The 13,730-nt window shown below is 42.2% G+C and overlaps 1 protein-coding gene across 1 annotated transcript in view; it reads right to left on the reverse strand.

The window, feature by feature from the left end:
* The window catches only part of LOC111147517 (syntaxin 7), a 46,817-nt gene extending 33,897 nt beyond the window's left edge, over positions 1–12,920 (reverse strand). The window contains exons 1-2 of the mRNA XM_022503558.1: positions 12,743–12,920; positions 6,102–6,252 (exon numbers count right to left, since the gene is read on the reverse strand). Coding sequence (XP_022359266.1) covers positions 6,102–6,186 — 85 coding nt within the window. The 5' untranslated portion in view covers positions 6,187–6,252; positions 12,743–12,920. The remainder of the gene's footprint in view (positions 1–6,101; positions 6,253–12,742) is intronic.
* Between the last annotated feature and the right edge of the window lie 810 nt (positions 12,921–13,730).

Consider the following 13,730-nt stretch of genomic DNA (forward strand, 5'->3'; position numbering starts at 1 on the left):
CCTGGGATCGAGCCCCGCGTCAGGCTCTCTGCTCAGCGGGGAGCCTGCTTCCTCCTCTCTCTCTGCCTGCCTCTCTGCCTGCTTGTGATCTCTCTCTGTCAAATAAATAAATAAAATCTTTTAAAAAAAAAAAATGTTATCTGTAAATATCTCAAGCCAAAGCTTGAGCATTAAGTCCAAGCATTTCTTAGATGCATGATCATCTTCTAGACCTGGGATAACAAATCGTTTTATTGACATGCCAACTCCTGTCTATTGGGAATGGTTGCCTGGTGCACTGGATTGAGAAAGACTGAATGCCATGATGGGGTCATCAACGGAACAGTGTCTGTGCCACAGGCAAAGGATGGAGCAGCTGGGGCACAAATACCTTACTGACTCTGTGACAGAGTCAACAACAAAACACTTTCTCTCACAGGGTAAAATATTTTCTTCATCGGGATCACACTGAGATCTAAATAACTTTCCTCATTGCTTCCACCTCTACCCCCACCACCCTCTATAATCTGTCAATAAAATTCCATATTCAGGAAAATTTTCAAATAAATAGTTACATTAAGGCAAAAATATGTATTTTCTTAATTATTTTAAATGCTCTAGAGAAATCCCTAATAAAGTTCTAATCTTTACACTTATTAGTCATTCTTAAAAAGTTATGTTAATATAACTTATTTCTATCTATTTTATATTTATGAATTTACACTGTTTAAATATTTTAATATAAATTATATTATTGTAATATGATTTAAATAATTCACTAGTAAAGAAAGTTGATAAGACTACAGATTATTTTTAACAAAAAGTATCTTAAGACAAAAAAAAGTTAAAAATATCTTGTTTCTTCTGTTCTACTCTTTGCAAAACAGAACTTTCAGGATATAATACTAGTTAAAGAAAAAATTCCAATCTTAATAAATGTTATTCTTGGGTCCCTCCCAGAATCAAAAATCTTTTTGATTGCTATTTTCTTTTTTGGTATAAACTGAGCCATAAAATTAATATTTTACAAGTTTTCCCTGATCTCAATCAAAAGTAATATCAAAATAAACTTCTTGGGCGCCTGGGTGGCTCAGTGGTTTAAAGCCTCTGCCTTCGGCTCAGGTCATGATCCCAGGGTCCTGGGATCAAGCCCCGCATTGGGCTCTCTGCTCAGCAGGGAGCCTGCTTCCTTCTCTCTCTATGCCTGCTTCTCTGCCTACTTGTGATCTCTGTCAAATAAATAAAATCTTAAAATAAATAAATAAATAAATAAATAAATAAAAATAAACTTCTCCCACTGCAGTATTTAGGAAGACATTAGCTTTAGTTGAACATGTGCACATATTCTAACAAGGGTATTACCCTACTTACAGCATCTTCTTTTAAGATTTCTTTTGTGCAACTAGATAATTTGTCCGGACACAAATTTAAGAGATGCAAATGTAGTGTGAAGAGAAACACCTAAATGTGGTGCAAAGTACCATCTTATTCAATCACATCCAGTATTATTAGCACTACCAGATGGGGAAAAAATGAACTGAAATTTCACACTTCTGCCTTTTACTTCCATGTGATTTCTTCATATCCGATTCAGTGATGCACACGGGGTAGGTTAGATCTTTAACACTAACAAGCTCTACCTCTCTAAACTTCCCTTCATTCAGACACTGACTCTCAGAATTAGAAAAGATACATAGTGATGATTGGTTTCACTAAATTCATGATCCCAAATCTCAAGTGAGTACTCAACATGTGAAACAACCCTTCATTCCAAGGTATGTCAGTCCTTTCCATTGTCAAAACTATAACTAATCACTTTCTCCTTTCCATAAACTTCCCATAGCCTTCCAGCCCCTTCTCTGCCTAATGCCTTTGGCTCCTATTTCATTTAAAACCAGGCCACCCAGACGGAACCTCCCATCTTTGCCCACCACATTTATATTCATGCCATACTCTGCCTGGGCTCTGTACAGTGAACGAAATGGAAACCGGGCACTGGTGACCCATTCCCCTCCTCCTCTCACCTTCAGAGACCTTTCTTTTGCAACTGTACTCTCGGTAGACTCTCTCTTATGTAGTAGAAAAATGCAGCCTCTTCTTTGACCCTCTTTCTACTTCAATGGTAGAATCCTCCAATTGCCTACTAAATACTGATGGAGCAAGCCCCAATTTTAGTAAGCATAGTGCAATCCAGCCTTCCCAGCAGCTACGTGAAGCCATGTGACTATACATAAACTCTGCTCAATGATACAAGCAGAGGGGAGTAGGAGTCTAGGAAAGCTCTTTAGTTGAAAAAGGATCAGTTCTTCTCCCTCCTTTTCTCCATCACACTCAGACATGAATAGGAGATCTTTCTTTCTTCCTTTCTACTCTTTCAGATTTTATTTATTTGACAGAGAGCGAGAGAGCAGGAGCAGGGGGAGTGGCAGGCAGAGGGAGAAGCAGGATCCCTGCTAAAGTAGTACTCTGGTATCATGACCTGAGCCAAAGGCAGACGCTTAACTGACTGAGCCACCCAGGCGACCTGAGGCCGCTCCTTTCCAAGCAACCAGCCTGCCGTATCCAATTCTCTGCTTTTAGTCTCTCAGCAGCACGAGACACAGGTGATGGCTCACTCAGCCCCAAAACACTTTTTCTGATTTCTGGAAATCCACCAGACCCTGATTCCTTCTTACCTCCCCAGTCACTCTGATTCTTCATGCCTTCTCCCTGCCTTCCTGACTTCTACATTTTTAACACTCCTGCTCTCTGCTCCTATTCCTTTGTGATTGTTTTAGACCCATGGTTTCAAATACTATTTATACTCTGATGACATTCTGATCTCCGAATTCATAAATCTAAACTAGATGTCTGACGTCTCTACTCAGGTGTTTAAAAGACATCTCAACACTGGGGAGGTATGTGCTAGGGTGAGTGCTGTGAAGTGTGTAAGCCTGACGACTCACAGACCTGTACCTCTGGGGCTAATAATACATTACATGTTAATTAAAAAAAAAAAAAAAAAAGACATCTCAAACTTTACTTCGCCAAAAAATTCTCTCTGTTTCTGAATTACAGTCCTTCCCACCTCAGTATATACTCGGCTGCTCAACGAAAACATGGAGTCATCCTGGACTTCCTTCTCTCTCTCTCAATCCACCCACATTCATCAGCAGGTCTTGTTGGCTCTGCCTCTGAAGAACATCCATCAGTTCTCTCTGTCCCCACTGCCACCACGCTGGTACGAGCCAACATCACTCACCAGACCCGTGCGATGGACAACGAGTCCCCACCTCAAATTCCCCAAAGTCCACTTTCTAAGCAGCAGCAGCCAAAGCAATCTTTTCAAAGCACAGATCTGACTGTGTGTCTTCCTTCTTAGAATGAAATCTAAACTCCCCGACAGCCTCCCCGGCTCAGGGTGGCCTGTTTGACCTCCTCTCTGATTTCATCTCCAGCCATAACTGCCTCACATGCTGTGTTTCAGCCACACCAGGCTTCCCTTTCTTGTCTATTTTCTGAACACCCCAAGCTCTGAACTGCTTCAGGATTTTAATACCAGCTATGGCTGCTTCTAAATGTTCTTGTCATACATCTTCCCACTTCTAGCCCCTTCTCTTCCTCACTCAGGGGACCACCTCGGCTATGGCAGCTTCCCCCTAAGGCACCTGCTCTCATACTACTCTCATTTTCATTATAGGACACCATGTCATTCATTTTTTTTTAACTTCTTAAAAAATTTCATTTAAATTATTAGCATATACTGTATTATTAATTTCAGAAGTAGAGGTCAGCGATTCATCAGTTGTATATAACACCCAGTGCTTATTACATCATGTGCCCTCCTAATGCCCATCACCTGGTTACCCCACCCCATTAAATTTTTTTTAACCATCGGTTTCTTCTTAACACTATAAAGTACATGAGAAAAGGGCCGGAGGAATCTTGCTTACTGCTGAATTTCCAGAGTCTGGTACCATGACTAGCAAGCAGTAGGTGCTCAATAAATTATTTGCCGAACGAACAGAGAATATCTTTTAATTACAAGTCACTTAGTCTGAACCATTATTCTAGTGTTTAAACCTCTAACAGACCTGAGAAACAGTATCTGACTACCATATACTCGTCACTTAGTAACAGGGACTGCACGCCTCCTGAGCTTGGCAATTCCATCCTTGAATAACCAGGATTATTCAAAAGCCCTATCCTTCTAGAGCTGAAGTCTGGCTACAGTTGCTTCTATTCATTTGTGGAGACCTTCATGATCATGCAGAATACCTTTCTTATATTTTATATAAGACAGTGTTTCTAATATTTGAAGGTGGTGACTATAGCTTCTCATGGCTGAAGAGACCTAGTATTCTTTTTTCTTTTCTTTTAAGATTTTATTTATTGAGAGAAAGAGAGCAGATGTATGAGGAAGGGAAAGGCAGAGGGAGAGAAAGAATCTCAAGCAGACTCCACACCTAACACAGAGCCTGATGCAGGGCTCGATCTCATAAACCCGAGATCATGACCTGAGCTGAAATCAAGAGTCAAATGCTTAACCAGCTGAGAAACCCAGCGCTCTCCACAGTCCAAAGCTGCCCCGAAGCACACAACAAAGTCACATACTTAGTTATGAGTTATGCCATGAATATGCAACTCTGGCCCAATGCATCACTCCTCATCTGGTTGGATCAACCGATCTCTTTCTCGATGGACATGACTTAAGTTAACTCTTACTTCCTTTCAGTTCAAGCCCACACATGATCTCCAGTCTGTGTATCTGTCATACCACAGGATAATTACTGCCTCTATGATCTCAGTGCCTACCCTCATTCCTCCTCCTCTTCCCAGAATTCCTAACATTCACTTTTCCCAGCCCAAAAGATCTGCCTGTCCTCCGGAGGAAGGCGTCCTGGTCTCCTTTCTTACACAAAGGTCCTGATTTTCCCACACATGTAAACTAAAATTATAACCTCTCTTAAATTTCACACATGAGCCTGAGGCCAACCAGCACTACTTCCAAGAAAGAAAAAGAATCTTGTTTTCTTTGGCTTTTATTATTATACCACTGTGCACAGCAGCACTTTTTTAGAACCATCTGTAATCTACTTTTACTCCTTTTGCCTCCAAAACATGCTGACACCTTACTGAAATCATCTGGGTAGAGTAGTAACTTCTCAGAAGTTAATGATTAGATAAGAGAACATGGTTTGGTCATCTGAAAACATTCTTTATTTTCACAGTGTGTTAGGGTTAACACACAGTGTATTCTGGTAAAGAGAACAGGAGACTTAACAAAGTAAGCTGTGTGTTCTGGTAAAGAGAACAGGAGACTTAACAAAGTAAGCTGAAGAATAATGCTGTTTTAACATACCCTAAAAAAAAAACTCTTCAGGTAACACCCAAAGAGGCAAAATACTGATCACAAGGTAACTAAAAATAATCCACATATGTGATTAGCTATGATTCGGAAACACAATGTAAAACTTTAGGTTTCACTTTCGGCTCAAATCTGCTACAGTGATCTTTTAACCTACCAATCTATCTATCTATCTATCCATCCCAAAGAGTAATAATTTCTAAAAAAATGCTACATGGGATTGGTCTACTAGGATAGTTTTTGACAGGTGTAGCACAGATAGTTTGTGGGAATTCTGAGAATTATCTTCTAGATCTGTCTCAGTGGATTAAAATCTTGCCTTATTAGTTACTCCCTGCTCCTTAAAGATGGACCGTGTATTTTTCCCTCTACAAAACTTTATTTTTAATAAATGTAAACTCTTCTTGGTACTCCCCAGTTTCAATCCTATGGCATTTAATCAACAAGTCTCTTTAATCTCATCCAGAACCAGATGATTTTAAAGCAAATATAAGTATCTACCTTTTATATCTTTATTTCATTAATAAAATATTATGTGCATGGCACTCTACAGAAAAATGCAAAAGTATTACCTCTTCTAATGCAATTATCTTTCATATTCGCTCTAAAGAATTCTAGCCTTCTTTTTTAAGAAATTTTTTATTTTTAATTTTAAGAGTTCTAGCCTTCTAAAATCTGTTTTTAGAGGATTGCTCCTCCCTTTCTCAGTCTGGGAGTTGTCCTATTATGAACCTCTAAGTTCAGTTAAGAATTGAAAACAGTGAAGTCAACTTACAACATTGTGTGATCTTCTGGATGTTAGAAGAGATACGCTGGGCCAGTAGAGCAGGGTCACCACCAACTCCCGGAGTGTAAGACATAGCTGATTCGCTTATTCACTAATTTCATCAGATGTTGGCGGGCTGGACAGTTTTCTAAGCAGTCACCTACAAAACAGAAGTCACATAATTGTACTTTTAAAGTTATTGGCCTACATTTTCCAAATTATCACCTAACAGAGTTGAAATATGGCAAAGAAGACACATCAAACAGTAAAACTCTCATGGCTATCAAAAACACTGGCCTTTGAAAGGTCCCAGTCATGTTAAACAATTAAAATAAAGCTCAAATTGTACATTCCCTTTGAAAACTTTGATCTAAGGATGAGTTGCCAAGTCCCTTTTTTGTGTATAATTTTAATTGTTTACATATTTTTCTCCTTAACTAAAGTGCCAGCAACTATAAAGCAGGGTCTACATGCGACGTATCTTTTCTTTCTCCAACATTTAAAAATTTCTGACATGGGGTGCCTGGGTGCCTCAGTGGGTTAAAGTCTCTGCCTTCCGCTCAGCTCATGATCCTAGGGTGCTGGGATTAAGTCCTGCATTGAGCTCTCTGCTCGGCAGGGAGCCTGCTTCCCCCCAAGCCCTCTCTGCCTGCCTCTCTGCCTACTTGTGATCTTTGTCAAATAAATAAAATCTTTAAAAACAATAATAATTAAAAAATAAATAAAAATTCCTGACACAAAATTGGTATTTACATATTTATTACATGGTATACAAACTTCAGGGTGTCCCTAGAAATGTCACTTTATCTAATTTAACACACAGAGGAACAGCTTCAGAACATAGGACTGATGGGTCTCTAATTGTAATAGCATAGGTCAACTTTGAGAGGCAGAGCTGACAAGTGAGGGGAAAAGGGCATGCTCCGTAAAAGCTCACCACACCTTAGCAACAGAGCAATGAGAACACACTCCTCTTCCAGAAGCCCGCATGAGGACAGGAAGCAAAGCTGGGGCACTGCCACAGGAAGGAGGCGAGAGGGAGCTCTTTTCGGTCTCAATGCACGCCACACCACATGTGTCGCGATTTGGAAAGAAAGACGGAAAGGGTATCTCTGCATCAGGATTGGGCACAGCACAGACTCTCAACAACTCTACACCCATCTTTTCACTGAGTGCACTGACTGCAGCAAAGCTGTAGGCAGTCCATGTGTGAACCAACTCTCTACTGAGAGTCTGCTACGTGGCCAGCATGAAATGCAGCACTAGGGAGTGGCAAGCAAACAGGACAAGAATCTGCTCAATTCATGTTTGTAATTTAGGAGAGGGGAGAAACTTAGTAGAGTAAAACAAGAGCAACACAAATCAGCAAAAGGTCATGTGCCAGACAAAGGTGAGAGGCTAGGAAAAAGAAATTTTCACCATTGCCCTTATCTCGAAAGAATTTATGACACAGAAACAGAAGATGTGACTACCTGGGTATGACTGGTACAGAAAATGACAAAGGCAAAGATGTGAAGCCTGGGACGGGTAGACCCAGGATGCGTGTACAGGGCACTTGGCAGTGTGGAATTTCGGGAAGGCAGGGATGGTTGCTAGTCTACCTGGGATCAGGAGAGTCGTGGCTGGGACAAGTAGGAGACAACACGGAGAGAAATGACCCAACATTTATTGCCCATCTGAGAAATGAAATGCATTTCACACAGACTGTCTATTCTAATTTTAAAGCCTCCCCCTTAAAGGGGATAGTAGCAAATAAACCTTGTTTTAACAACAAGTGAACTGCGGCTTATAAAGATGAAGTAACTATAAATGTAATCCAACCACCTACCGTGTGGAGGTGGGGTTCAATCCCAGGGTTTGGGCTCCCAAGCCACCCATGCCTGCTACCACACAAAACTAAGGTCATGGAAAAGAGAGGGCCCTGAATGCTGGATTCAGTTTTACTATGTTGCAAGAAGAAGCCACTGGAGATTGCTGGTAGGGGAGAAGAGGGCAGTTCTGGCAGGAAGGACACCTGTAGAACTGCTGAGACAGGCAGAACAGTACTGGCTCCATAGCTGAAACTCTGGTGCAACGTGGAATGTCCCTGGCCACCATGGAATTCCTGGGAACTTTCAGATGCTCTCCATTCATCCTTCATTGATCCACAGGTCCAATTTACCTATTCTGGGCTCTTCAGATCTCACCTAGTCCTATGGATAGACCTAAATCTCAACTCAGACAGCAGAACTGCCTCAGCAAGATGGCAGACGGCCTTGGCCTTGGGCCTGCAGCCACCCGAAGAGCTGGGGCCCAATCAGAACAAGACTGGACTGAAACCAACACTATCGCATGCATCTCACAAAGCACCAATTAGATCTTGAAATTCTGCATCTTTTTTTTTTTTTCAATAAAACCTTGAGATATAATTCACAACCATGCAATTCACCCATTTAAATAAAGTGTACAATCCTGTCTCTGCAAACTCTCCCACTGTAGGCAACCACTAATCTACTTTATGTCTTCATGACTTTGTCTGTTCTGTACATTTCCTCTGAATAAAATCACACAATAAGTTCTTTTGTGACCAGCCTCTTTCTCTTAGCATGTTGCCAAGGTCTATCCATATCGTAGCATGGATCAATAGGTCATTCCTTTTCATTAACAATTAATATTCCACTGACAAAAACAGGCAATTCTCTCCTGGCTCACTGACACCTTTCCTTCTCCTTTCCCCATTAACTGGAGCTCTAGAAAAACTGGCTCACTGCCAACACAAACATATGAATGAGAAAACGTTTCTCATTTACTGTCTTCAGGAGGCTCCTCCCTCCACATACATAATATTAAAACATTCCCCTTAACCCTCGAAACTCATGAGAGCCTAACCTAAGCCTTCTCCCTGTTTTTTTTCCAAGGCCCCCTTTTTCCCTCTTCAGAGAATCAATCAATTGGCTTAAAACACCATCAGTTTTCCTCATCCCTTTACTCAAGCAACTAAATTCTCAAAAGTTCCTGCTGTTGAGATAACTGGGCTTCTTCATCCAAAGAGGGGCTGCTGCTGGACTGGCTGGGATCTCCTTAGAGGAAGGGAACTGCGGGTTATCACCTCAGCTCTGTGTTGAATGAAGAATGAAAAGAAATATGCAAATGATGGAAGAGAAAGATCCATTAAAACTCAACAGGATTAACAATGGGTAATTCTTATTTCCAAAGCATTTCGCTTAGGACTTCTAGATTTCTTTTCTCAGTCGATTCTTACGGCAGACCTCTGAGGTAGGTACACTTATTGCTCTGATTTTTCACATGAAAACACTAAGGCATAACAAGACTAAGTAACTTGCTTAATTTTAACAGCTAAAATTTGAAACTATATCTTACAGCGCATATTTTTGAAACACTAAACCATACTGCTTCATCATATAACAAAAATTCAGGACAGGTGAACCCACTCAATTAAAACAAAACAAATTTACCACCTTTCTGCAGACTCCACTCTTAGGATGAGGAACAGATAGCTACATGAGTAGATCAAGGTAACACAGCTGAATAGCTTAGTCCTTTTCTCTTATTCTGCTAATAATGATATCTAGAAGACAACAATGGATGGCCCTTCAGATGATGAAATATGAGAAATAAAGGAGCCAAATGACTAAATTTACTGCAAAAACATATACACAAATAGATAAACCACAGTTATAGCTAACTATAAAATGACTTAAAAGTTTATGATCTGGGGGCGCCTGGGTGGCGCAGTGGTTAAAGCCTCTGCCTTCGGCTCAGGTCATGATCTCAGGGTCCTGGGATCGAGTCCTGCATCGGGCTCTCTGCTCAACAGGGAGCCTGCCTCCTCCTCCTGTCTCTCTCTGCCTGCCTCTCTGCCTACTTGTGATCTGTCTGTCAAATAAATAAAATTTAAAAAAAATTAAAAAATAAAAGTTTATGATCTGTACATATAGACTAGAATCAACTAAGTTATGCCGATAGCTGCGGTCCACATCAGTCTCCAGCACTTAGCCCAGAGCTAACAAGCACTAAAGGACTCTTGATGACTATTTTTTTTTTTAAGATTTTATTTGTTTATTTGATAGAGATACAGCGAGAGAGGAAAAACAAGCAAGGGCACTGGGAGAGGGAAAGCAGGCTTCCTGCGGAGCAAAGAGCCCTATGTGGGTCTCAATCCCAGCACCCTGGGATCATGACCTGAGCTGAAGACAGACGCTTAAAGACTGAGGCACCCAGGCGCCCCTCTTGATGACTATTTTTGAAAGCTCATTCAGAATTCCTAGTTTTATTGCTCAGAATAACAACTCTTTATCTATACCTGCTCAATCAAATATTCAAATATCACATGTGAGGCCAGGGGCTTATACAGCAGGAAGTTCTACTGAATAGTGCTTATGTAGACATCTCAACAATTACCTTTCTGTGAAAATATATGGACTGTAAGGGGAAAAAAGGAAAGAGAGGATCAAAGTGCAACAGTCATCACAAGGATATTCTCAAGACTTTCTATAGAGCACAAATAAAAGAACAAACGGAAGTGTGAAATCTTAAGGGTCAAACACTACCCCCAGGTACTACTACTGGACACACTGCAGAATCCCAAGACTCCCAATAAGCATAAATCTCATGCTCTATAAATCAAGCGTGGAGAGACCACAGAAATAGTTTCACTTTCTAATTTGGGAGTACTAACATAAAACACTGGACTTCCTCCACACCATGCGCCAGAATGTAAGCTCCCCGGAGGGCAAGGTTTTGTCTGTTTTGTGCGCTATTCTAATCTCAGTACCTGCTTCTATAACAAATATTTGTACTTAATAAATATTTGTAGACTGAATGGATAAATGTACCTATTTCCTAAGAACACATACCTAGTCTAAGGATAAATAGTTATCAATCCTAAGACATTACATTCCAGTGTCTTCTTTCAGATCCTAAATGTACTGGGCTAATTACTGCCTTAGGGCCTTTGCTGAGTGTCATTTCCTATCCCTAGAAGGCTTCTCCCATGATCCCCACATGACTGACTCCCTTACACCAGCGGAGTCTCACTGCATGTTGGGTAAGTCTTTGGTGACTACTTGCATCTAAAATGAGAAATCACCACTCCTGCCACTCTCTGTTGATTTAACTTCCTTTATCGTAGTGCTAATCACTATTTAAGATGATCTAGGTGGTCTACTGCTTATTACCTATCCATACCTCGGCGATATAAACACAAGACAACCTCGTCAGCCTTGTGGAATCCACAGTATCAGGTGCACGGTAGATGTTCCATAAGTGTGAAGGCGATCATTCTAGGGATGTGAGCATTTTCTACCCAAACCAAATTAACTGAATTCTTTAGCTCAGCATCTCCATCTATTAAACTATTATACTATCTGGTTTTACTCACAATACCAAGAATTATTTTTCACCCTTCCCTACACCAAACTGTCAAATGGAATCATGACAAACTTTACTCAGACTTACTGCCAGTGTTTTATATAATTTATTTTTCCACCGCCAGCACTTGGCTGAAGTTTGATATCCTAACCAAAACGAGGCTATGTTATTGGGAGCAGCAGAAGCAAGATAACTGAAGAAAAATGATGCAGACATTAATGAGGTACTATGATATATTAACTTCTACAGCAAGTTTGAAACAAGAGCATAATTCTTAATTAGTCACAGTCTGAGACAAACTCCTCAAAGCAGCCTTCAAAACAGAGGCCAGCCACATCACAAGACACTGCTGAACACTGCTAGAAGTCTCTGCACGGGTGAGGCTAAGGCTGCTCCAGAAGAAACGTCCACCTGCAACATTACTCAACGCACAGCACTTCATAACCATTTTCTTCCAGATTCTGCACGTTTTAAATCATAGTCAAATACACTGATGTGAATTAAATAAAAAGTAATGTATGCATACAAGAGCCAAGCAAATACAAGAAATTTGAGAGGGGAAAAAAATACAGCATTTGACTAAAAGGTAATGTTATTTTCTTCTTCGTGTCTAAATTTTTAAAAAGCAGGAACCTAAAAACAAGGAGCCGGGTGGGTGGTGGTGGTGGGGGGGGATGTCTTGAAATATTTTATGTATTTTTAAAGGTCTTTATGTAAACTAATTAATGACGTGTACTGAAATCAAAGAAAGTTAGCTTGCCTTCAAGCCAGACAGAAAACCAACTACAATGAGCCTCCGAATAAATGGCTAGGGCTCCTTCACTACAGCCATCTATTTTCAGTTCCCCTGTTTTCGGGAAGAGAACTTTAAAGTGCGTTTTCTAACTCCACGAGTCGCAAAGAGGAAGAGGTCACTTGGTGTCCCGCTCCTGGCAGAAGCAGGTTTCCCGAGCTCCGCCCCAGAGAGCCCCGGCGCCGGCCCCGCCCGGGTACGCGCAGCCCGCCGGTGCACCGGAGCCAGCGCCCCAGCCCGCCTGCTGCGCGGCGTGGCGGCGCGGGGCCGGCAGGGCCGACAGGGCCTGCCTGACCGGGGGCGTGGGCAGCAGCGGTGTTCCGGGGCTGGAGCAGCGCCAGCCCTCCGCCTCCCGACCACAGCGGCAGAGCGCAAGGCGGCGGCCACCTGACAACGCGCACAAACAAGAAGGCGCGGCAGCCGCGGGGACTTCGCGCCTCTGGGACACCGGGCCTGGGGGCCCCCCCGCCCCCCAGGCTGCGCTTACCCCAACCTCCTCGGCTTCCTCCTTCTCCTCCTCTGGCCGTGGGCACCCACGGGCCCCAGAGCCCCCCGCTACGGTTCTCAGCTGATGGGCGGTGGCACTGGGGCTCCCAGTCCGCATGCGCACAATTCAGCTCTGGGAAGGAGGCGGGGCTGGCTCCCCTCTCGTTGGCCGGCGAGATTGAGTGACAGCCACTCTTCCCCGCCCCCTCTGAGTCTCAGCTAAGGAATAAGGTACCAAGAAAATTGCAAGGGAGGTGTTTTTGAGGCCTCGACTAACGGAAGGCAAACGTCTTAGCCAGCGTCCAAAAAACCAGAGGAGGGAACGGAGAACATCCGTCTTTATCGGGTGATGGCGGCCTCCCTAGACTCGTATCTTCAGCCCGCCCCATCAGGTCCGCCCATCTTCTCCTTACTCTGCTTTAAAACGTATTCAGGGCTCCATTAAAAAATGCTAAAGCAAATATGCAATCCTAGAGGGAACAATGACAAAATAAGTGAAGAGTCACCCTCGTGTGCCCATATAGTAGACAGATTTTCTTTTTCTTTTCTTTTTTTTTTTTAAGATTTTATTTATTTATTTGACAGAGATCACAAGTAGGCAGAGAGGCAGGCTGAGAGAGGTGGGGGAGGGGGGGAAGCAGGCTCCCTGCTGAGCAGAGAGCCCAATGCAGGACTCCATCCCAGGACCAGAAGATCATGATCCCAGCCCAAGGCAGAGGCTTAACCCACTGAGCCACTCAGGCACCCCTCAGCTTACTTTTAATCGTCTGCTTTTAAGAGAAAAATGGGAACAAGAAATATTTCCTATTTCACATCTTTCCTGAAGAAAACTACAGTAAGTGTTTTAATAAATTAATAAACAGCAACTTACATTCTGCCTCTAAAAAGGGAGCAATAGAGTGGCCATGCTGGCCAAGCAAAAGGAATTCATCCTATCTAAAGGCAGCATGATTCAGTTAGCACCAACTGCACTTTGAGGAAATTCAGAT

Source organism: Enhydra lutris, unplaced genomic scaffold (genome assembly GCF_002288905.1).
Source record: "Enhydra lutris kenyoni isolate GAN:26980312 unplaced genomic scaffold, ASM228890v2 scaffoldscaffold17, whole genome shotgun sequence".
NCBI classification, from domain to species: domain Eukaryota; kingdom Metazoa; phylum Chordata; class Mammalia; order Carnivora; family Mustelidae; genus Enhydra; species Enhydra lutris.